General features: G+C 34.5%; 2 protein-coding genes across 3 annotated transcripts; one reads left to right on the plus strand and one right to left on the minus strand.

Moving 5' to 3' along the window:
• Positions 1 to 836: 836 nt before the first annotated feature.
• On the plus strand, positions 837 to 3,082 carry si:ch211-122l14.7 (serine/threonine-protein kinase pim-2). The gene is made up of 8 exons (XM_051123406.1): positions 837 to 1,110; positions 1,578 to 1,640; positions 1,750 to 1,844; positions 1,942 to 1,992; positions 2,112 to 2,490; positions 2,577 to 2,753; positions 2,875 to 2,963; positions 3,071 to 3,082. The coding sequence occupies exons 1-8, from the start codon at positions 837 to 839 to the stop codon at positions 3,080 to 3,082; spliced, it is 1,140 nt and encodes a 379-aa protein (XP_050979363.1).
• A 6,961-nt stretch (positions 3,083 to 10,043) lies between these two features.
• Positions 10,044 to 26,405, minus strand: cdc42 (cell division cycle 42). Of its 2 annotated transcripts, none has more exons than XM_051122900.1 (6): positions 26,316 to 26,405; positions 19,531 to 19,673; positions 19,348 to 19,420; positions 18,832 to 18,941; positions 17,049 to 17,246; positions 10,044 to 11,456 (listed from the first exon to the last, which is right to left on the minus strand). In XM_051122900.1, the coding sequence occupies exons 2-6, from the start codon at positions 19,633 to 19,635 to the stop codon at positions 11,367 to 11,369; spliced, it is 576 nt and encodes a 191-aa protein (XP_050978857.1). In that variant the 5' UTR covers positions 19,636 to 19,673; positions 26,316 to 26,405; the 3' UTR covers positions 10,044 to 11,366. The 2 variants fall into 2 exon arrangements, with proteins under 2 accessions (XP_050978857.1, XP_050978858.1); XM_051122901.1 differs by lacking the exon at positions 10,044 to 11,456 and adding an exon at positions 14,264 to 14,989.
• Positions 26,406 to 26,448: the final 43 nt, after the last annotated feature.

Genomic DNA, 26,448 nt, shown 5'->3' on the forward strand with positions numbered 1-26,448 from the left:
CAACATGACCAGCAAAAACCAGCAAAGGACCAGCTTAAACCAGCATCAAAACCTACCTAACCAGCATCAAAACATACCTACCAGCATATGCTGTTTTTTTCACCAGGGCTGACAAAAAAACGGTCATTTTGTTTTTATTAAATTGAATTAAAATGGCAGATAAAGTTTATAGATAACGATAAAAATGATTGGGGTTGAAGCAGGATTCATAAAAAAGACGAAAGTCGATTCTATTACATACAGTTGCCGAGCTATTAGCTAAACAGTTATAGTAAACAGTATCATAGCACCACCATGCAGCCATAAGAATATAACGTTATATATTTTTATAAAACGAGCTCTTTCAGATTCTTTGTTATCTTATAATATTTATAATATATTTATAATCGTTACGTACCCGCTGTTACAACCGAACGTTTTAAAACAGCCGTTGAATATGTCCTCCCAAACGGTTTCCGCGCTGTATCCAAACACTGGGTATTTTCTCATTCATGAATATTTCTTTATCGCTTTAACGTGTCAAAAATTTTAAACAGTCCCGCCTTCGCGGCTATATTTACATATCGCCACATATAAGATACAAAAAATAATGTAATTCCAATCAAATATTTCTAGAGATGAGTAATAGACCTGATCACATGATGCATTTTTTAAATCTAATTCCTGCCTCTGTGGAATGTGTGACATAACAATTAGAACGTCGGGGTTTAGAACTCAGAATTCGATTCTCATTTTGGGGTAAAGTTCGGAGTGTTGACTGATCGTCTCGATTGCTGTCTGTGTATTATCGATTTACAACTACTGTTATCATGGGAATTCTTTCACGAATAAAAAAAATGTTTGTGAAAGAGTGTGTGGAAGAACAAGAACAATGCGTTCTTCTCAAATACACCACCAATAACACGGCCGAAAACCATCACTCTCATCGGTCAGATGAGGCGCCTGTTGTTGCTGGTGATATTGATGGAGGCAGAAAAAACGGAGAGAAAAAGTGTTTCTGGAAGTGGCCCGATCTCCGTTTTCCTCGCCAAAAAGCCGCTAAATACGACCTGGCTGAGGCTGAGAAGAAGTACCAGTCTGAGGGCGGAGCATATCAGACATTTACCAACGGTACAATCACATAAACATGGCATTAAGTTTTGGTTAATAGCTGATTCATCAATTACGGGAACTTCTGTTCTTCTAAAATCACATGAAAGCTGAATAATTGATGTATGGTTTGTTAGGATAGGACAATCTGTGCCCGAGATATGAATTATAATATGAACTATTTGAAATCTGAAGGTGCAAAAAGATCAAAATATTGAGAAAATTGCCTTTAAAGTTGTCCGAATGAAGTTCCTAGCAGTGCATATTACTCTATAAAAAATAAGTTTAGATATATATGAAGAAAATTTACAAAACATCTTCATGGAACATGATCTTGATAGTTGGCATAAAAGAAAAATCGATCATTTTGACCCATATACTGTATTGTTGGCTATTGCTACAAATATACCTGTGCTACTCAAAACTGGTTTTGTGGTCCAGGGTCACACATGTGATATTTTACTTATTTGTTTTGATTTATATTGTAGTTCCAGCTTCTAAAGTCCGTCGTGATGCTGAGGAACAGCTGGAGCAGGACGTCCCAGACAAGGGTAAGAATAATAAACACATGAAAATTAGAAAATGTTATTATGAAATATAAAATAAGTGCGTATATAAAATTGTATTTTACATTAAATGCAATTGTTTATCTTTTAATAGGACACATCCGCAGCCGTTACAAAATCGGCGACAAGCTGGGTCAAGGAGGATTCGGCTTTGTCTACAAAGGGACTCGCCGCAAAGACGGACTTAAGGTTTGATTTTGTTTAACTTACCAAACTTAGCATATCTCTTCAGAATCAATAACTGGAATGAGCATGCTAATTGTTAATTTTTTGCTTTGTCAATCAGGTGGCTGTGAAATTTTCTGTGAAGTCAGCAAACATGCCCTATATCAGAGTGGTGAGTATACTACACTTAATATATTACTGCTTCTCAGTCACTGTTTTTAATTCGTAACATCTTAGATTCATTATTTGGGAAACCCTCTCAATCTAAGCAGCACATTACCTTTATTTTAGCCTGGTTATCCTAAGAGCATCCCCAAGGAAATCGGCCTGACTCTCATGGCCAATACGGGCCCCAGAGTCCCCCAGATCATAAAGCTTCTAGACTGGGAGGACAACAAAGACCACTACATAATGGTCATGGAGCGGCCCGTACCTTGCATGGACTTGAAAAGCTTTGTAAAGCTCCATGGAGAACGCTTTGACGAGGGGATGGCACGAAAGGTCATGCGGCAGGTCATCAAAGCGGCTGACGTTTGCATCAAGCGTGGTGTCTTCCATCGGGACATTAAAATGGAGAACCTGCTGGTGAACCAGCACACCGTGCAGGTCAAATTGATTGACTTTGGGTGCGGTGTGCAAATGAAGAAATTTGCATATGAAGACTTCAGTGGTAAGTGTTATGAACCGCTTTGTTAATTATCTCACAGAATTGCATATTGTGAAAATGCATTAAATAGGCAAAATCTCTTCCTTCAGGCACAAAAGTGTACTGTCCACCAGAGTATACGATAAACGGCAGATACCACGCAAAGCCGACGACGGTCTGGTCACTGGGGATCTTACTGTTCATGATGGCGTGTGGATATTATCCCACAGACTACGACCTGGATCTGATCAGTAAGAAGACCTGGACCAGACCTGGCCTCTCACGAGGTAATTTCATCATCAAAGGAGGAAAATTTGTATTATGAATCAAAAAAAGGCTTGCAGCTTGAAAGAGAGCAAGTGTAAAGTATAAGCTAATAATCAAACGTCTCTCTTGGTTTTTGCGCAGAATGCTGCCAGATGATTTCTGGGTGCCTGCAGTCAGATCCACAGCAGAGAATCAATCTGGAGGAGATGCATCTCCATGACTGGTTCAAGGTACCAAGTCTAAACTGAGCTATGATTTGATCATTAGTCATACACTTGTTATTTTTAATCTAAATGTAATGTATTTAGACTATTAATGCTGATTTGCGTTTAATTAGGTCATGGAGTAAGACGCGAAGAAAGTCAGAAAACAACCCCAGTCACAGCCACCCAGTTGTTTTCTGTCTTCGGTTAGCTTTCCGTCCACATGAGTGGCCATTCCATCCCTCCACTCAGGCCTTAGCGTCTTGCGGGGCCGGCGAGTCCTGGTAGCGTCTGGCGCCTCGACTTGAAGCAGCGTCACTTGCGTCTGGCAGTTCTGCTTGCTGAGATGTGCAAATAATAGTTATTTCTATAGTCTTTAAATGTATATATACTTCATAAAAAATAGTAGTAAAGTGTAAAAGTTTATAAGAAAAGTGTGTAAGATAATTTAAAAATATAATTGTATAAGATTGTATGAGAAAATGTAAAAAAATGTGTAATAAATTTTAAAAGAAAATATGCCATGTTTTTTGAGCTGTCTGAGTCAGATATGTTGAGACATCCAACATAGAAGGTCCACACCAATTTTCAACTTAATGGATCATAAAACAAATTTGGTTTATTTATTCAGTTACAGAAATCTTTCTGATTTCATTTACCTGCCAAATATGCACCACAGTAAATTTATTAGTTTAACTGTTAAAGTTAAAATCATGTAATCCAAATAGATGGAAATATTACACTACCAGTCAAAAGTTTTTGAACAGTATGATTTTTAATGTTTTTTATTTTTATTTTTTTAAAGAAGTCTCTTTTGCTTACCAAGCCTGCATTTATTTGATCCAAAAAAGCATAAACAGTAAAATTCTGAAATATTTGTACTATATAAAATGATAATTTCTAAATGTAAATTTAGAAATAATTTAGAAATAATTTAAAATGTAATTTATTCCTGTGATATCAATGCTGAATTTTTAGCATCACTACTCCAGATCAGTCATCCTTTAAAAATCATTGCAATATTGTGATTTGCTGTTCAAAACATTTATTATGTTGAAAACAGCAGAGTAATTTTTTTCAGGATTCTTGATGAAAAGAAAATTCAGAAGAACAGCATTTATCTGAAATAGAAATCTTTTAAAACATTATAAATGTCTTTATGATCACTTTTGATCAATTTAAAGCATCCTTGCTAACTAAAGTATTAACTGTATTAAATTTTAGAAGTTATTAAAAATGCACACAAAAATATTTGGATTGACTGATAAATATTTAAAACGCATTCAATTTATTATTACAATTACAAAAATCTTTCCCATTTAAGTATTATTGCCAAATATGCATCAAATTAAGTTTATTAATTTATGTTAAAACAATGAAATTGTATATGCAATTCAATATGAACAGTTGAGGTCAAAAGTTTACATACACTTGAATCTGCAAAATGTTAATTATTTTACCAAAATAAGAGAGATCATACAAAACGCATGTTATTTTTTATTTAGTACTGACCTGAGTAAGATTTTTCACATAAAAGATGTTGTTATAATAGTTGAATTTATAAAAATGACCCTGTTCAAAAGTTTACATGCACTTGATTCAACTATTCACCTATTATTTTCTCTGGTAGACTATGTAAATGTCTTTTATTCAGGTCAGTACTAAATAAAAAAATAACATGAATTTTTTATAATCCCTCTTATTTTGGTAAAATAATTAACATTTCGCAGATTGTAAACTTTTGACTTCAACTGCAAATCTTAAACGTTCATATATAGCCTAAATCTGATCATCCAAACTAAAAGAAACCAAAAAAGTAGCAGCATTAGTTGTATTTCAGGACTATACAAAGACTAACATGTTCCCAAAGCCGATCCAACATAAAGTCAGCCTGCGTGTTCTTACAGTGCAGTCGCGGTATGCACGCAGGTTTCTGAGTTTCAGCTCTGTTACGGATGGCCAAAGGGTGGCGGGGAACAGGGGATGTGGGTTTTTGATTTAAGACTCTGTAATATTTCAACACTCATAGCAGTCGCAGTCCACAGCCTAACTTTTCAACACATCCCAAACTGACTGGCACATCTGAGGCTTTAACCCAGCCCTGTTCCGGCTTATCTGCGGCTTCATCTCTCGCTGTGCGGACTTATGCTTGACAACACCATCAGTGAAAGACAGAGTTGCGTTTGTCACCTCTACCGCTAATATTTATGGGTCTTCGGAGGCCTATGGGTTCCAGGTTTAGCCTTTGGCTCTAATTGGCCCTTCAGGCATGATGAAGAGAAATGCCATCCTGCGGGAGACATCACAACACTCTCCAAGAAGAGCATGGCAGGGCAGAGAAATGAACGTCAAACCTAGTGTTTGCTTTGGATGGGAATCAGCTTTAGAGCTCTCCTATTTAGGACAGGAGACATCCAAAAGCAGTGGACAGCTTGGACAATCTGTTTAAGTTTTGCCCAGATGACAAATCACCCCTATTCTCGGATAAAAGTTTAGCGTTTCAAAATCATCCACCTGGAAATTGCAAGTACAGAGCATGAAGTGATGGGGAAGACCTGCATGGGATCACACCTCTGAGGATACACGTGTACAAGTCATTGAGTACAAACGCTCTACACCGTAAAAAATAAATGGCTGAGTCAACTTAAAATAAATGTGTTACCCAGCTGCCTTAAAATTTTAAGTCAACTTGAAATGTTAAGCTGTATTAAATGGCAACTTAGATATTTGAATTGATTCAACTTACAATTTTAAGTTTAACAAACCAAATTTTTTTAAGTTAACTCAAATATTGAAGTTGTCACTTAGTACAACTTAACATTTCAAGTTGACTACACTTAAGTTGTCTGAACTTAAAATTTTAAAGGCAGCAGTGTAACAAATTATTTTAAGTTGACTCAACAAATTGTATTTTTTTTTTTTTTCTTTTTCAAGACCTTTTTAAGACCAACTAAAGAAAATTTAAGGAAAATTAATAGAAGGGAAAACAATACAGCAATATGTTCTCTAAGTATAGTTCGACTTTTACTTTCACTTTAAAATTAGCAGCAATTCAACTTTGTTTTTAGTTCGTTTGAGTTTTCCCTCTTTTCTTGCTTTTCTTTCGGTAAAAGCACTGTGCACATTTTACTTTCACTTTCAAATTAATCACATGAGGAAACAATCCCTCACAAAAATTAACGCCATGATCATATGAATTTAGGACTTGCTGCTTTGATTTAAGACCTTTTCTAGGCTTTAATTCATGGAAAAGCGATTTAAGACTTTTTAAGAAACTCTGTACAGTGTAGAAACCCAGAGACATGTATTAAAGGAGGGGAAAAAGTAAGCTTACCTTCTTTTAAGACCAAATATGGAGACTGTTAAAGAAAAGACCTGTAACAATTGGACTGTGGTTGAGGTTCAAAAGTTGGGGGAAAAAATTAATGCATTGGGACATTTTCATCATGAGCTGTCCTATTCAAATTAAATGTACGGAAGTAATTTTATATGCATAGAAAGCATATTAAATGCATTTAAAACAACAACAATAAAAATGAATACTAAATCTTAATTTCTCCTTTTGATTCCTGGAGTGTAGTACGACCCGGGCAGCTTCTTGACAGGTTCTCGTGAGGCTCATCCGATGACGGCAGCACAGCTGGTGATGTTTTCATAACAGTCATCATCTGCATCGGCGTTCTGGCAAAGTTGTCAGTAGGTTCAACCTGCGCACTGATAATGACGCTGATAATGAGTGAAGTCCTGCAGGTAGACACCCCCACCAACCAAGCGAAGGAATGCCTGCCATTCCACACTTCATAATTAATGGTTTTCTCTGGCTGTTTAACACAAGTGTATGCTGATAGCCATCACATAAAACACTCAAAGAATGTGTTAACTCATCCACCCCGGTGTAATTTATATATCTTGAGTAGACCGTGTGATAAAAACATTAAATGTGATCTTTACTGATAAGGAATTTAAGAATGTAAAAGATTAGTTAAACAGATTAGGTTATTTAGAGGCTTATATAGATAAAACTATATTATTATATAGGTTCCCTCCTGATGGAATGACTCAATTCAAGCAGCTGATTCTTTCTCAATCAAGAAAAAAAAAAAACATCTCTTCCATCTTCATTTGACCCTCTAACACTAGCATTCTCTATTCATTTTCTATTCCATCTACTTGTTTCCTTTTTATTATAAAAATGACCCTGACACTAGCATTCTCAAAACTTTTTTTTTTTTTTTTTAATTTATTATAAAAAATAACCATCTGACACTAGCGTTCTCTATACTTTGGACTTGTTTCTTTAAAAAAAAAAATTTCCATCTCCTTGTTTTTTTTTTTATTTATTATAAAAATGACACTCTAACACTAGCATTCGCTTATTCTTCTTCCATTCTTTTGACTGGTTTTATTTTTATAAAAAAAAAAAACTACCAACACTAGCATTCCCTATTCTTTTTCTATTTGTTCTGTTTTCTGTTTATTTATTATAAAAAATGACCCTGACATTAGCATTCTCAATACTTCTTAAAAAAAAAAAAAACCTTTAACACTAGCATTCCCTGTTCTTTTGATGTGTTTTCTTTTTATTATAAAAAAATGACCCTCTAACAAGCATTCTCTATTCATTTTCTATTCTTTTGACTTGTTTTATTCCAAAAAAAAAAAAAAAAAAAAAAAAAAACCTCTAACACTAGTGTTCCCTATTTTTTTTTTTTTTTTGCTATTCTATCTATTTGTTTTCTTTTTATTATAAAAAATAACACTAGCATTCTCAAAACTCTTTTTATTCTACTTGTTTGTCTTATTAATTATAAAAAATAACCCTCTGACACTAGCGTTCTCTATTCTTTTGACTTGTTTAAAAAAAAAAAACACCTCTAACACATTTTTTTTTACTATTCTCCTTGTTTTTCTTTTAAAAATGACACTTTAACACTGGCATTCGCTTATTCTTTTTCCATTCTTTTGACGAATTTTATTTTTATACAAAAAAAAACTACCAACACTAGCATTTCCTGTTCTTTTTCTATTTAATCTGTTTTCTTTTTATTTATTAGAAAAAATTACCCTCTAACACTAGCATTCTTTATTCTTTTGATGTTTTTTAATGTATTCTAAAAAAATGATCCTTTAACACTAGCATTCTCTATTCTTTTTCTATTCTTTTGATGTTTTCTTTTTATTTATTATAAAATGTGACCCTCTAACACTAGCATTCTCTATTCTTTTGATGTGTTTTATTTTTTATGTATTGTAAAAAAAAATGATCCTTTAACACTAGCATTCTCTATTACTTTTCTATTCTTTTGATCTTTAATAACCCAACACTAGCATTCCCTATTCTATCCCATCTACTTTTCTTTTTATTATAAAAAAATGACCCTCTAATACTGGCATTTACTATTCGTTTTCTATTCTATCTACTTGTTTTCTTTTTATTATAAAAATGACCCTCTAACATTAGCATCGTCTGTTCTTTTACTATTCAATTTACTTGTTTTCTTTTTATTTATTATTAAAAAAAGACCCTCTAACATTATCATTCTTTTTTCCTTTTCTATTCTTTAGACTCGTTTTATTTTTATTAAAAAACCCCTCTAACACTAGTGTTGCATATTCTTTTTTTAAATTCCTTCTACTTGTTTTTTTTTTTTATTTATTATAACAAATGACGCTCTAACACTATTACGCATTCTTTTTCTATTCTATCTACTCATTTTCTTTTTTTTTTTTAAAAAAGAGCCTCTTACACTAGCATCCCCTACTCTTTTGCCTTTTTTATTAAAAAAATACCCTCTAACACTAGCGTTCTCTATTTTTCAACTTTATTTTTTTAAAAAAAGACCTTCCAACACTAGCATTCTCTATTCTTTTTCTATTCAGTTTTTTGTATTATAAAAAAAGACCCTCTAACACTAGCATTTTCTATTCTTTTGACTTTATTTAAAAAAAAGACCTTCTAACACTAGCGTTCCCTACTCTTTTTTTTTTTTATTCCATCTACTTGTTTTCTTTATTTATCATAAAAATGACCCTCTAACATGATTACTCATTCTTTTCTATTCCATCTAATTTTCTTTTTATTATAAAAAAGCCTCTTACACCAGCATTCTCTATTCTTTTATTCTATCTACTTTAATTTGTTATAAAAAATTACCCTCTAACACTAGAATTCCCTATTCTTTTTCTATTCTATCTACTTATTATTATTTTTTTTAATATATAATAAATAAAAAGAAAACAAGACTTGTCACTGCACTTTCATATTATTGCTCTTTTGTTGATTTTTATTGCTTCTCTTGTCCCCGTTTGTAAGTTGCTCTGGATAGAACCATCTGCTAAATGACTGAAAGTAAATGTAATGTAAATGTAAAACCTAGTAATATAGCTGCAGCTACAGAAAACAAAGAATTTTAGTGGTCACCACATTGTGAACTTCCCATTTGTCATAAATTATAAAATGCTTATTAGGAGTAGGTCACTAAAAGTTTTATCAACTAAATTACATGCAATCATATTTAAATATAAATGCTCATTAATCTACATTAAACCCAAATTGCATTTAGTCAGACTCAATAAAAACACAATTTTGCATCAAAGCCAACAGGCATATGTGTTTGAAAGGCTGTGAAATCATAGTTATAATATTTAGTCCAAATTACATCTTTCCTGCTTTAATGCGGCTCTAATGAGGAAAATGAATGGACCTTTAGAAGTTATGCTTCTACACTCGTGCACTAAAAGTTTGGACAAAGCCATCTAATAAATGACTAATTATGCATTCTTCTCATAATGTGAAAAAATGGCTAACTCCCTGTTCCTACGTGTATGCATTTTCAAATACAAAGACTGAAAAATACTCACTAAACCTTCACTTCTTCAGATTATTGATGAAGAGGCTGTCCTTTACCTATCTGGTCACACAGCGTACCCTGCTGGCAGAAAAGATCACCCTGACTATAGTCCTGAGTTGAAAAACTTCTGAGACTGGGGAAAAAGAAAAATTCATGAGATTTGCTTATCAATTGAAAAATACACAAGCACTTATGTTCCCTTAGGTAAAGTTTCACTGCAGTGTTCATTTTAAGAAAAGGACTGGAAAATGATAAAGGCAATTAAGGTATAAGTTTAATATTTTTTTTTTCCTCAAAAGAATGCATATACAGTACAAAGGAGAGAGACTTCATACAGAGCATTTGGTTTACACCAAAACAAAAACAAAACAGACGTAACTAGGGAGGGGTGGGGAGACTGGAAATCAAACCAACTCTGATCCACCTGTGTTAAACTATTAAACTTGGTTCATGATTCTGAGAGAGGTTACCTTGCACTAACACAAAAACAAACGGTTGCTTTCTGTGATAAAAACAAACAAACAAAAAAACAGGTGGATTAGAGAATTGCTGGGATCCAGCCCCTAAACAAAAAAAGAGGAGTGAAATGAACCTTTGTGGAAAACAAAATTAAGATTTAAAAAAAAAATAAAAATCAATAATCATCAAATAATAATCACAAAGAAAACAAACAAAAACAAAACAAAAAAAAAAAAAACATTTGGTAAAATAAAAACAACTGGAGCCTACAACAACTTTTGTCAGCTTACATTATTATTAATGTTAACCTATCCGAAGGAACCTGGAGGCTTACCTACATGCATCACAAGTTCTGGAAAAACGCTTCCATGGTCCCTAGCAACGCATTAGAACACGCCACTTGTTCTGCTAACACTGTTAGAAAGTTCCCTGCTTGAGATAGACCAATTTTTTTCATGAGGAGTCAAAATTGTACACGGCAAAAACGACTGAATCATTTACAGGACTACTGTCTTGAATGCCTATCAAATGGGAATATTGGCAAAGGAGCTATTTCTAAGCACTTCAGGTGTTGTTGTTCGAGGGTGCGTGGGAGAGGGATTACGGCAGACTCACTCGGCGAACACATCTCTATATATAATAATTCTTTTATTTCTTGGGCTAGTGATGTTTCGGATCAGGTCAGAGTGATTCTGTTGTCATTTTGAACACCGTTCGACGTTTGGAAAGAAATACAACCTGAACCTACTTAAGACTTTAGCGACTGAGAGTCTGTACTACTGTGTGTGTTACACTGACCCACTTAAATGTCAAAATACGGCCGGCAAACCAAGGCAGCATCTCTAATATTCCTCACCATGAAGTACAGAAGTAAGACCCCTGGAATCAAAACTAGAAAAGGCCCTCTAGGTTTTTATATTAATGGGCATGTGGGTTGTGTGTGTGATTTTTGTTGTGTGCATATTGTATGTGCATGTGTATGGTGGGTAGTCTTTATATCTTTATTGCAGAGCAAATATTGAAACTCACTTCTTTTACACATTGCTTTTTAAAGTGTAAAGCTGTGGACCAGCCTTAGCAGAGCAAAGAAGGGAGGGGGTGAGATGGGGAAAGAGGGCGCTCATAGCAGCACGCATTTACGCTTCTTCTTGGGCTCTGGGGGCTCCAGGGCTGCCAAAATCGCCTCATCAAATACGTTCTTTAGGCCTTTCTGTGAACACAAAGCAAGGGAGAGATGGACACTCAACATGGGTCAACGCACAGACAGAGAAAAGAAAAATCAATGGGTGAGTTGGGAACAAAATCATTGGATGACTGGATGACTCTGCACATTTGAAAATGCAAAATAGAAAAACAGCATTGTAGAAATAATGGATAAGCATAAAGTAAATTTAAAAGTGTAAGGAATGCACACAAGTAATATTTATAGCTGAACCAAGCAACTAAGAACGCCAAATGGGAATAAGCCAAAAAGAGCAAAATAATCAATTAGGAAGTGCCCTCATAAATAGATCCATATACCTAATGTGTATATATTCTGTTTATTTTGAAAGAGTACGTCTATTTAAATGGTGTGTAAGAGTGTTATGGTGTGTGCACACCAAAAGCAAATTTAATTATTTGCGCAAGTAGATTAAATACAAAGTCAATGCAAAGACGGAAAGATGCAAATTTGCACGGGGCGACGTGAATGAGGCGACTTGATTAGGGCTGTTTAATGATTAAATCGCATCCAAAATAAAAGTTTTTGTTTTCATGTCTGTGTATATGTATATATAAACATATGTATAAATATATAAATATGTGTTTATATAAACTTAATAAATATACACAGTATACACACATATGTAAACAAGAACTTTTATTTTGGATGCAATTAATTGCGATTATTATTATTATTATTATTATTATGTATAAATAAATAAATACATGTGTATAAGCAAAAAATATACACATTTTGCAAACAATAACTTATTTTGGACGCAATTAATCTGCATGTAAATATATGTATATATATAAATAATTTATAAATATATATATATATATATATTATGTATGTATTTACATAAAAATATATACACAGTATACACATACATTATGTAAACATAATTTTGGATGCAATAATCGCAATTATTATGTATAAATAAATATGTATACATAAATGTATATATATAAAATGTATAAATATATAGATGTGCGTGTAAAAACAAATATACACAGCATACACACATAAACAAAAACGTATTACTTATGTATATATAAATAAAATGTATAAATAAGTAAACGTGTGTATTTATATAAACAATAAATATACAGAGTATACACATTATGTAAACAAAAACGTTTATTTTGGATGCAATTAATCGTTATTAATTATGTATATATAAATAAAATGTATAAATATATACATGTGTGTATTTACATAAATATAAATACACATACATTATGCAAACAAAAACGTATTTTGGATGCAATTGATCGCAATTGATACATAATCATACTATTATGTATATATAAATATGTATTTTGTATGCAATTAATCACTATTAATTATGTATATATAAATAAAACGTATAAATAAGTAAATGTGTGTATTTGTATAAACATAATAAATGTACAGAGAATACACACATTATGTAAACAAATACTTTTATTTTGGATGCAATTAAATGTGATTAATCGTTTAACCACACGTTCTATACGCAATCAATCAAGTGTTCCATGCAAGTTTCAAATTTCAGTTTGAACGAAAAATTCCCAATAGTTTGACTTAGTTTTATCAGAAACTGGAGGAGAGCATTATGCAATGTTTTTATTCATGCGAGTGACACGGAAAACATCCCTGAATCTATAACAAGTGACGCAATGCGCATATTCGCTTCACTTTTGGTGTGAACACACATTACACTCTTATTGGTAGCTGAAAGCACAATAAAAACCTGCCACTGCTTAAAAGGACAGCCCATCCAAAACTGGAAGATCCTTGGAAAACCTGAAGGATATTCTGAAAAATGCTGGTAACCACTTTCAGTTCCTACTGACTTCCATTTTATTTTACGTCCATGCAATGGGATATGAAAATGGTTACCAACACTTTTCAAAATATCTTCTGTGTTCTGTAGAAAAATGAAAGTCATACAGTTTTGGAATGACATTAGGATGAGTAAATGATGACACAATGTTCATTTTTGGGTGGACTATCCATGTGCAATGTCAAATTTTAATGACCAAGTTCTGTGGACAGATTCTATGTGAGCCCACTAATGACCTAAAAATAAAAAAATTCAGCTGGTTGGCCAATTTTATAGGATTTAAACATCTCTGCAACTATTAGGTTCAAACCCAGTCAACAGAAAACCAACTGAATCAGCCATGCTGTGCAGTCATTGTCACAACACAAGGTGTCAAACAAGAAAGTGGAAGTGCACGCAAACATTGGCTCAGAGACCGAAGGGTTGGTGAGGTGAAGGGCTGGTCAAACAGAATCTCAAGCCTCTGGGTGAAATAACAAACATACACGGAGACAAATGACCTGCGAGAGAATGCAACCTGCAGTGTGGAAGTGCTACAAGACTGCCCTCACCTGGGTGAAATGAGCAAGAACGACACTTTTTTTGTCGACAAAACACGTCAGGTGACAGCTAAAGCAAGGGAGAACATGTACAATACGCTGTTCTGTGCCGAGGAGAAACTGCTGGGTGCTTGGAAACAATAAGTGCGACATTGTTTGAGAAAATCGTCCTCAGAAGAGCGGTCTGAGAAGTTATTGTCCAGTCCAAATGAATGCTGTGACAAGGCCCCACTGTGTGAGCCATAGTGAGAAGGATTTATTCACAAACAACTGGTGGAAGGTAGATGTGGATTGGGCTTTTGTGCAAAAAGACACTGTGGGTAATGTATAACAGTGTTGTGTTCGTGTTGGCATCAAAGTTGACCCAGGCCATTTAAAAAACAAAATAACCCAACTCTGGATTTGAAACAGCATTAATGCACAATTGACGAGAGAGACGCAGTAAGTAATGGCAATTGCAGCTGTCCTTTATTAATGGCACAAATCATTTCACAGGATTATATTAAGCCATTTAAACTCTCAAGACGTCGTACGGATAAGAATGGCACCAAATTGCAAACTGTAGCCATATGTTAATGTTTCGAATTTATATGATACAATTGTTGCAGTACAAAATAAATACACTGACATAAGGAATGACGTTTCTTAGAAATGCAAATAAACTGAGCAGCAAAGTACTGAACTATTTTACCTTTGTCTGCTCTTAAATAACACTAACAATGAAGACTATAATGAACTTCAATGTGTAAAGCAACATATCAGTACTACATATGCAACCCTTCATTGTAAACTTCCACATTTTATTTTCAAACTCAAAGTGCAAATCATAATAGTAATAAAAAAATCTGTAAAGAGGAGACAAATGTCACTCCCAGGAGCTGGGTTTGACGTTAGCGGTCTCCAACAAAAAAGTAGAAAAAGAAAACAGCAAAAGCAAGTTCTTTAGTATTGGTGAAAGAAGATACATATATATGACGTCACTTAAGAGATTGGGAAAGTTGTCATTTCTGTGGAGCAAGAGGTAACTAAAGGAAGCAGCAAACATCTGGGGAAGAGTGGGGCGTTAGAAAAGAGAGGGAGGTTTAAAATATACAGCACTTCCGTTTTCGCTGCGTTTCAGGAGGTTCGAGGGCAGCTAGGATAGCTTCATCAAATACATTCTTCAGACCTCGCTATGAACACAGAAGGGAAGGGAAACAGAATAAAGCACCAATGTTAGCAGTTACAGAAAACATGAGAAAGACAGAAGAGGTGAGATAAAGAGAGGAACTAGCACATTTCAACAGAGCACAGCAGCTAGTGAGGAAGAGATGCTGCTTGCAGAACAGCTTGTTGCACAGAAGGACAAACCAGTAAGCTGTAATTCTACAGGTGCAGATGCCATGCAGGCCTATGCTGTGAAAAACTGAAAATAAAAATGAGAAAAATAAAAATTCTAAAATTTAGGATTCTAAAATTTCCACTGCCTAAACTCAAACCATAGTCCTCTTTTCCAAAGCAGACTGCATGCAGACATTTATGAAGTCAACTACATGTCCAAAACCAGAAATCATAATAGCTACTTTAATACAGTTGAGTCAAAAGTTTACATACACCTTGCAGAATCTGCAAAATGTTAATTATTTAGTAAATAATTAAATTTAGTACTGACCTGAATGAGATATTTCACATAAAAGACATTTACATAATTGACAAGTGAAAATAATAGTTGAATTTATAAAAAAAACCCGTTCAAAAGTTTACATACACTTGATTCTTTATACCGTGTTGTTACCGGAATGATTCACGGCTGTGTTGTTTTGTTTTGTTTTGTTTACTGATAGTTGTTTATGAGTCCCTTGTTTATCCTGAACAGTTAAACTGCCCGTTGTTTTTCAGTAAAAATCCTTCAGGTCCCACAAATTCTTTCGTTTTTTAGCATTTCTGTGTATTTGAACACTTTCCAACAATGAATGTATGGATTTGAGATCCATCTTTTCACAATGAAGACAGCTGAGGGACTCTTATGCAACTATTACAGAAGGTTGAAACGCACACTGAGAGCTGGGGGTGAAAACTTTTGGAATTTGAAGATCAGGGTAAATGTAACTTATTTTGTCTTCTGGGAAACATGTACAAAATTTGATATTTAGGCAAAATAAGAAAAATGTACACGTCTTCATTCCGTTTAAAAGTTTACACCCCCAGCTCTTAATGCATCGTTTCTCCTTCTAAAGCATCTTCGTGTTTGAACCTTCTGTAAAAGTTGCATATGAGTCCCTTAGTTGCCCTTAAATGTTGGAAAGGGTTCAAATTCAAATGCTGAAAAAACAAAAAAATCTGTGGGACCTGAAGGATTTTTCTGAAGGACAGCAGGCAGTTTAACTGTTCAGGACAAACAAGGGGCTCATGAACAACTATCACTAAACAAAAAAAATAATTCAGGTAACAACACAGTATGAAGAATCAAGTGTATGTAAGCGTTTGAACGGGGTCATTTTTATAAATTCAACTATTATTTTCTCTTGTGGACTATATGTAAAGGTCTTATGTAAAATATCTTAAAGAGGTCAGTACTAAATAAAAAATAACATGCATTTTGTATGATCCCTTGTATTTTGGTAAAATAATTAACATTTTGCAAATAGTGCAAGGTGTATGTAAACTTTTCACCTTAATGTGCAAGACTCAATGCATGTTACTCTATTTATAGAGGAAAAAAAACAATTACGGAAAAAAAACAATTACAGAAAAATGCATTAACTTTCAGCACTGAACCCCATTAGATATGAACCATCTATGCAGTCGCATATCAAATTATATTCTAATATGCAAGCATCAATTGGCAGAGAATAGCTGGTTAATGACAGATCAACTTCTTATCATAAATCGAACCAAAGTTTAATCCTCAATATAGTTTGATTTTTTCAAAAACATAAAACTTCAATCAAGTCACCAATGTCTCTGAGCCTCTTACCAAATGCTATCAAGCTTCCACTTTCTTGTTAAGGTAAATAACCCATAAATTAAAATAAAGAAATTAATACACAACACAACCTGGAATAATTGTGTTTCAAAAATCAAATCTTAACACTGTATCATCAGGTCACTTCTTCTAACCACTGAGAATGATTCAAAACATGTTTAGACATTAAAATCACCAACTAAAGAGGCAGTTTCTGTTTGTAATGTAGATGATACATTCATGAACTTATGATCACGACTGTGTGCTTTGCGTGAGACGTCACTCACCTGCGTCAGAGCGGAGCACTCCACATATTTGACAGCCTTCAGATCACGGGCCAGCTTCTCTGCTGTCTCCGGAGTGATGGGTTTCTGTTTGTTCTTGGCAAGCTTCTCGATGGTAGAAGGATCATCTCTCAAATCAATCTGCGTCCCCACCAGCAGGAAGGGCGTCTTTGGACAGTGGTGGGTGATCTCAGGTACCCACTGTAGGCCAAAAGTCAAAGGATCAGACCATTTTTTCAATTAACTTGTAAGTGTAAGTGTACTCTTGTTTATAAGAGTAAATGACTAGACTGAATACGTAGCAACAAAATTGCAGGCCAGTACTGCAGAGGTCCTGCCACAGTTTTATAATAAATCAGAAACATTTTTACACTTCTCATAACAACATAAAATGCTTTATGTTGCCATAAAATGACGTTATGTTTTGCGCCGTTGCTTTGGAAAAGCATGTGAAATGAACAAACATCAGGATATGGCTTAGTGTCCTTATTAAATTGCAAAATGCTGCGATTTAATTAACGTATATAGTCTGTCGCGCTGCATGTTTTAAAGTGAAGCGCACTTTGCTCAAGTGATCAGCTTGTGAATCATTTGCACACGCAACAGACACCAGTTATACATTGCTTTCATTTTCACATAATTTTCAGCATCTTCATGGACAGTTGATTACAGTATTTGTAGGGCCCTATGAAATCAGTTTTATTTTTCCCCAAATGTCATTTTTCATTTCTTTGGATTCCATTTTTTTTTCTCTGTTTTAATGGTTAAATTATATATTATTAATCAAAAAGCATGTCTAATTAATTTAAATCATGAAACTTAAGCAATTTATTAAAAGTTTAACAAAAATGACACTTTTAAGGCCCTATGAAATACTTTCCCCCCCTCATATTTAGTTTTTTTACCAAATTCTGTGCTTTCCATTAATTTTCTGGATTCCACTTGAATCGTTTCATTAAATTATAATAATCAAAAGCACCGCTAAATAATACATTTTATAAAAAAAAACAAATTTATTATAATTTATAACCTTTTTTCAGAAATACTGTTGTGTATTTCCATTTTTCTGGTAAATAAATTCTAGTAAATATTTTTTTCTGGTAAAAATTCCTTAAATATTACTTTCAATTCATTTTTTTAGTACTATCATTACATTAAGGATATATTTCTGTCACAGTTTCTTCAAGTTAAACCGAACTTTTATTTTGACGGGTTTCTGTTTGTAAATGATATGACAGTGGTTTTGTTTTTTTCTCACAAGAAACAGTAAAATGCTTATGAAGTGACTCTTAAGAGCATGTTCGTGTTTTCATCTACTCATATATTGGGGCTACAGAGACTATAAACACCATACTTTTGTGGCTTAATATTCATAGACACTAGTCCATATCACATTTTGATTCAAGTGTACAGACCTACGTTTGATTTATTCATCCAAAATGAGGCAAACTGCATGGCATTCCACTTTATACAGTGGAAGTAATAGGGCCCTACCAAAAAGAAGGTTGAGTCCACTTTAAAGTACAGGTGTAAGTCAATGCAGTGACTTTTTATTCTGTTCAATTTGGACACTGAAAAGTCTAAACTCTGAAAGTGCAACAGATCAATGCGTTTAATTTCAAAATGTACAAAATGTTCTATGCCTCTGGATGCCTCTAGAGGGACCAAGGTCCACCGCTAAAGTTTCAGGCAAACCTTGTGGGATACACAGCATGACACACCGAAAAGGGTGCCCAGCGACTAACGAAATGCATCATCCTGGCTGGTTCGATTGATTCAAGCTCACCTTTTCTTTGACGTTTTCAAACGAAGAAGGTGAAACAACTGAGAAACAGACTAAGAAGACATCTGTCTGAGGGTAGCTCAGGGGTCGTAATCTATCGTAATCTTCCTGACCTGCAAAGAGACGAAAACGAAAGGATAAATTAAAACCAAGAATGCATTCGCTATCCCAAGTAGCCGACGGACGTCATTCAGTCATGCGGTGGATGGGGCATTTGAACACGTGCACAGCAAGACTCTGGTCCCACAATCCTCCAAAAACAGCAGTTTCAAGCTCAACCACCCTCCACAGGAATGTGTGGAATTCTCCAAAGCTCCCGAGGTCTAATTTCTACAACAATGACGATCATGAATGTTTTTTCCCCATCAGCCCATGAGCTCCACCCTCTCACACAGACACTTTAAAAGCCAGAGAGGTCCCTTCTGTCAAACAGGGTTTACTAAAGCTTAATGCTGATGAATGTTAATTAATAGGCTATAATGAAAGTGAAGAGGTTGAACCAAGTAATTTGCACTGTACCTGCAGTGTCAAACAGCCCAAGGGTGTACGGCTCACCACCAATCATAACCGTAACTGCATAGTTATCAAACACCTACAAACAAAGCAATAAAACGATTACAGCTACTGAAATCCAGCAGGAAAAAAGTCATAAACATGACAGGTCTTAAGTAAACATGTAAGAAACTAGAAAATGCTACTCACCGTTGGTACATATTCGGAGGGGAATTTATTAGTTGTATAGGAGATTAATAGACAGGTTTTACCCACTGCACCATCACCAACAACGACGCACTTGATCGTCTGCATAGCTGTGCTTTTACAAATCCACTGTTCTCATTCAAGATCTGCAATGAAAGACAAAAGCGTTCACATGAGACACTTTCATGAAGACACTCATGCACATGTGCATTACACAACACCTCTCTATTTGCAAAGGACAAACACTGGAGGGGACATGTATTGAAAAACATACAGAAGCACAGAAAATGTTTTTATCTGATTTTTAATGGTTTCTATAACAGAGGAAGAGCAGAAAGAGTAAATGAAGAAATTGGATCATAGCTTGCAATATTTATATTTTTAGAAACCAGCAGAAAGTGTATTTAGCTGACCATATGCTCTAAATCAGTGTTTCCTGCACCACAAAACACACATACAGCACAAACAGTGTTGACAGATTCACGATCAAATGGCTTTGAATGAACGGCTAGTTACAGGTTATTCACTGCATCCATCAAAATCAACACCAGAATCACTTACTGTTGTTCACATGACAAAATGTAGTTAAATATTCAAAAATGCAACAGCTGCTTCTCTAATAAAAGCATATTTTAATTCAAAGTACTTTATTAGTTATCATCAAAAGTACTTTATTAGTTCAAAATACTTATTATCAGTAACCACATTTAAATTTGTCAACAGACTGGAAGAAATAATTTCCCTGAGTGAAGTTTCTCACTTTGCTTTTTTCCCAGATAATGTTGGTGGTCTGCAAATGTAAAACACCCACATTGGAAACCGTGACAAGGCTTGCTGTTTTCAACACAAAATGTGAGAAATTTATCTGTCCCCACTTACTGCTTCAGAAGCGAGAATAAGTCATATTCAAATCAATTTCACACCCTTCAATGTCTCGCAGACAGTTACATTTGTGCAGTAATAAATATCCTTTAATTAGTATGACATGCGATTGGCTCATATGCATGCACGAAAAGGTACATTACCAGTTTTTTTAAAGAAGTCTCTTCTGTCTCACCAAGTACAAAAGTACAGCAAAAACATTAATTTTGAAATAAGTTTTCTATTTGAATATATTTTAAAATGTAATTCATTCCTGTAATCAAAGCAAAATTTTCAGTATCATTACTCCATGCACGTGATCCAAAAACGGTTGACTGGTGGTGTATATGCAAAGACTGAGACATGGTTTCGCTGAAATGCATTATGGCTTTTCTATCCACCAATCCAGAGCTAATGAAAACTGAATCCTAAAACTTGCCAGGTTTAAACCGAGTGCACACAACTAGATTGCTAGAAGTCTAAGGCTACATTCACACTTTAAGTTTTTGGGATTGACAACCGCATTTACTTGCAGGTTTGAGTCTCGAAATGTCCTGCTCACACAGCAGCTTACAGTAGTGTCTCATATTTTTTTCTGTATGAACGTGCAACGGGAGTCAAGCCCATTTTTCTTACCAGTAACCATAGCAACAGTGACCGAAATAATATCCAAGGCTGCGACGTCCATTAAACTGAAAGTCTTATCGCTTTCTGACATGACAAGAGTCAAATCATACCTTTATTTTTATATTTGGGTGAAGAGCAGAGCATTTGAGTCATGCGTATAACAGAACTGATGGAAGTTGCTCCAGTGGAGACTGGATATAAAACTTTCAGATAACACAGCTCATTTCTCCATCATTGCAAGTTACCGAAACCGCACATGACAGCACGCAACACACTGTAGACGCACATTTGTGTGGCAGAGCGGCTCTCTCGCACTGAATGACGTGACAGACAACTAGCTGTCCAGTCCTGTTCCGGTCACACATAGCGCTTGTCCTGAGAATGCGGTTGTGAGTCCTGAAAATTTTTGGTGTGAGTTTGTTTACAGAATGCTGTTGTCATGCCTGTAAATAACTGTATGTGAACGTAACTGTATTAAGGACTCAAATACAGGACTGACAACTGTATTCTGCTGCTCTGTGAACAAGGCCTAACAGTGTTTTAAAGTCTTCTGTTTTGTACTAATTGCAGACTATGTGCATCAATTACAACTTCATTCACCACTCAATATATACCAATATATAGAATTCTTTCACTAACACAGATTTCATACTTATTAACATGAACTTGCTGTAATTTTTACACACATACACTTACACATAAAAAATATATTTACTAATACGTATTTACCAGAAAAATGTAAGTATTTCTAGTATTTCATAGTATTTCTAAAAAAAATAAATAAATAAATACATACATAAATAAATAAAATAATAATACATTTTTATAACCTATTAATTAGACATGTTTCTGATCATTAAAATTTAATGAAACCATTAAAATGGAATCCAGAAAATTATTGGAAAATAGAATTTGGTGAAAATACAAGTATTATAAGAATTTTTTATAGAGCCTTAATTTTATTCTAGTTAAACTTTTAAATAAATTGCTGTTTAATTGTAGAAGTTTCACGATTAATTAGACATGTTTTTTTTTTTTTTTAACCATTAAAACTAAAAAAATTATACAGATTTCATAAGGCCTTAATTTTGTTAAACTTTTAATAAATTGCTGTTAGACTGTGTATTGGACAGATTTCATAGGGCCCTTTGAAAGCAGAAAAAACACTGAAAAAAAGCCAAACATTTCAAGCGAGACAGTGCTAGAGGACATGTGGGGAGCAATTAATTTCTTTTTTTTTTTTTAAACTGACAGCCAGTCTGAGTTTAAAATCTGTTAGATCATCAGAAGTACACACAATAGAAAAGCCATCAGCAAAAAACGCACACTGCGATTTGAAACACAGCCTTATCTTTGAACTGATATTCCAAACTTTTCCAACATATTATTGTGAACGTTTGAACATTTAAAAATGTTTGCTACAATAATTAACCATAAATTTTATGATTAAAATATCAGATGTGCACATTGTGCACCAATAATACCAGAAAATGTAACCATCTAAGGCCTAAAATACTAAAATATTAAGGCGGTGAAAATCAGGAAATAACGAATGTGTCAGAAATTATATCTTTACTAAAAACCGAGACTACAAATATGACAATAAAAAAAAATTCAATTTCTAAAAACCCTTTCAAAAATTATTCTGTAAGTCAATCTTTATCAAACCGTCTGAGGAATTAACTACCATCTTGAATCTCATCAGTCTAATCAACAAATGAAATTAGTAAATAGTAATAAAAAAGTACATACAATACACTGCAATAAAGGTTTTAACCCCGATTTAAATTACATTTCTGATACATTTCATATTTAAACTTCCCCCTCTCTGACAGCCCCTCCCCTGCTCTGATTGTGGGTCACTGCGGCTTTAAACTCAAGCATAACGTCACTGGTTTCAGCACATCTCTCACAGCGGGTCAGTATGCTAAACCACTATCCACACAACACAGGCCCCAAGCGTGTGGAGAGGACACACGGGGGCAGAAAAGAATAATATGGCAATATCCCTTTCCTCCGGTGTGTGGAGGGGAAGGAGGGGACCCAAGCGCGAGACTGAGAGAACCACTTCCTGCTGTTTGCGCCGCGCCTGAGCAGCAGCTAAGCCTCTGCAGAGCTATGCAGCAGTAAGCGGGTGAGCCTTCAAGCTCACAGATGGTCAGGACGAGGAGATGGAAGCCCATCCCGGCTGTTTCCTTCCCCTCACACACCGCAATCTGCGGATGCGAGGCCTGACCTCATTCCAGCGTCAGTGGAAAACCCACAAACAAAAGCACAGGGATCTGGTGGGTGCCGTCACCTGTCTAACACAAATTCTTATCAGAATAGTAATTAGTTGTAGTAGTTCTTATAGTATGTTTATAAAACTCACATTTATTTCAAAATACAGCTGACACCCTGAGCGATCAGATTGAGAGCACTTTTCCATGTGGACACATGTAAGTACTAGAAATAACTGTACTAAGGCCAAAATTCAGTTCAGTTTAAGTGCGAGACTGCATAAAGCAATATAATCCAGATTCACGCGCAAACCTAGACAGTAAATCCGTGCGCTTTAAAACCAGGGTACATTTGGACAAGCCTATACTTTGAATCAGTCCCACCTCTAATTCTTCTTTTTCACCAAATCCACCCTGGTTTTTGGGGTGGAAAATATTTGACCATGTTTCGTAAGCTACACACATAAAATAATTAAAAGTATATGATGATATATGAAGCATATCGGTTATATGGAATTCAAAGTCCAGTGCTTTTTTCGAAAGCAAAATATCAATACACAGTTACATTTGGCACAGTAATACATTTCCTTAAATTAATCTGACATGTATGCCTGTTTCCACCATGGAATAAATAAACAAAATTGCAACTTTTTATCTCACAATTCAGACTAATTTTAGAGATTACAATTTAGAAATGTAAACTTGGTACTATGCAGGGGGGAAAATCAGAATTCTGAGTTTATATCTTGCAGTTCTAAGGATGCTCTTTTCAGAATTTCCAGAGAAAAAGTCAGAATTACCTATTTTCTTTCATGGCAGAATAAGGTTTCCACAGACTTGGTGATATTATATGTATACATTATGCATTAACTTTATGAGATAATTGTGAGATAAAAAGTTCCACTAACATGGAACCTTTATTTCAGCCTTTAACCTTTTATTTCAGCTTCTGACAATATAATAAATCAGTTTTGCAATAGAAATGTACTATAAACACTTTGTTATTAGCAATAGTAATAATGTAAATGTGAGCCAAGCTGTTTCGCTCCCCTGTCTAATTGTTTAGCTACACTTTTCACACTTGAGAACGAACGGAGGAAGTTATGACCCACCCTTATATTAAATATCCACCCTTCCACATTAAAAAAAATAAAAAATCCTCTGAAAGCTGTTGTCCATTACTATTTTTTAGAAACCCACCAAATAGTGCTATTTTTCAGCAGAACATTAATGAACCATTACAGTAAGAATATTAGCAAAACATTATTTGAATATTGCCGGTTTCTAAAATAAAATATAGATTAGTTCCAGCTTGATTCATCCATTCTTCTCATGCAAGTCCTGCCTTCTTCCTGTGATAGTTTTAACGATTCATTTGTGGCAGGAAAAGCATTTCCTCAATGACCAGAAGTGAAAGAGAACTTGTTGCAAAATACATAATGATGAAGTAAAAATTATGCTGTGTCCTCCACCAAACAAATTCAACTGAGACTGATATCAGCCTACAAGGACAAATCAATCAAAAATAGTACCATGGATGCAATTATCCAGCAGTAATAGCGAGTGCTTTTCTTTTAATTTTAACAACCTACAACCTGCCGAGAAATCAATAACAGTGCTGAAAAATAAAAAAAAAAAAAAAAGACATTGAATATAGATGTAATGCATGTGTTAGAGTGAGACAGAGACATCCCTGACAGAAATCAACAAGAAACAATGGTGAACTAGTACCTTCCACACCAACAGAACCACTCAAAATATATGGACTTAGTGCTGTAACATGACCCTATGTGATTGTGTTTTTATACACATACGTACATATACATATATACACACACACATATACGTTATAGATCTCAACATGTAATATGTTGCTATATATGTGACCCTGGACTACAAAACCAGTCTTAAGTCGCTGGGGTATATTTGTAGCAATAGCCAAAAACACATTGTATGGGTCAAAATGATAGATTTTTCTTTTATGCCAAAAATCATTAGGAAATTAAGTAAAGATCATGTTCCATGAAAATATTTTGTAAACTTCCTACTGTAAATATACCAAAACTTAATTTTTGATTAGTAATATGCATTGCTAAGAACTTAATTTGGACAACTTCAAAGGTGATTTTCTCAATATTTTGATTTTTTTTGCACCCTCAGATTCCATATACTGACATAGTTTTATCTCGGCCAAATATCGTTGCAACCTAACAAACAATACATTGATGGAAAGCTTATTTATTCAGCTTTCAGATGATGCATAAAGCTCAGTTTTGAAAAATTGACACTTATGACTGGTTTTGTGGTCCAGGGTCACATATATATATATATATATATATATATATATATATATATATATATATATATGTGTGTGTGTGTATATATATATATATATATATATATATATATATATATATAAAGCAACATGTTACATGCTGAGATCTATAACACAACGACAGTGTCATCCATGCTAAACTAACACGAAACTCGGATTCAAAGCCACATAACGTTAATTATAAATAAATAAATCTAACGTTTCTCAATTTCCCAATGATGCTGTACCCCTGAAGGCCACCAAAACACTGTTTTAACCAGGTTTAACTGAGCAAACATGCATTGCACAATCCCTTTTCAACAACCACAATTATTCAATCTGCATTTCATACAAATTAGCGATAATTTGCTAATATGAAAATCTAAATAATTTATGACAGTTATCCGTCGTCAACAGGCGACTGCAGCGGATGACAGATTGAAAGCCAGAAATGGCTTTATATTTAATACTGACGTCACTTTAACTAATTATTATATTTAAAAAAACTCCAATATGCTATACAATAGCATGGTAATAATTGTAAAAGCGCCTATGGTAAAATCTGACCGGTTCTCCTCAGCCTCAGCTAGCCGCTGTGCTAACTGCCCTCGGGTGCCATTTAACACGTTTAATTCGTTAAATACACATTTAAAATACATATATTCATAGCGTAAATATTTATAACTCGATACTGCACCAAGTCGAGCGCTTATATTGGTTATAAGAAGAAAAATATAGATAATATTTTAAGCGTCATTGGCACTTACCGTATCCTTTCTGTTTGTTTCTCTGCGCCGGGCGTTGGCAGGTCCGTCCGCGCGTCTGGGGTTTCCAGAACTGAATAGCAGGGGCGAGTCGCGCGCTGCGTCACTCTATCACACTTTATTTACAACCAAGAAA

This window comes from Labeo rohita, chromosome 11 (assembly GCF_022985175.1).
Source record: "Labeo rohita strain BAU-BD-2019 chromosome 11, IGBB_LRoh.1.0, whole genome shotgun sequence".
In the NCBI taxonomy this organism is placed as follows: Eukaryota; Metazoa; Chordata; class Actinopteri; order Cypriniformes; family Cyprinidae; genus Labeo; species Labeo rohita.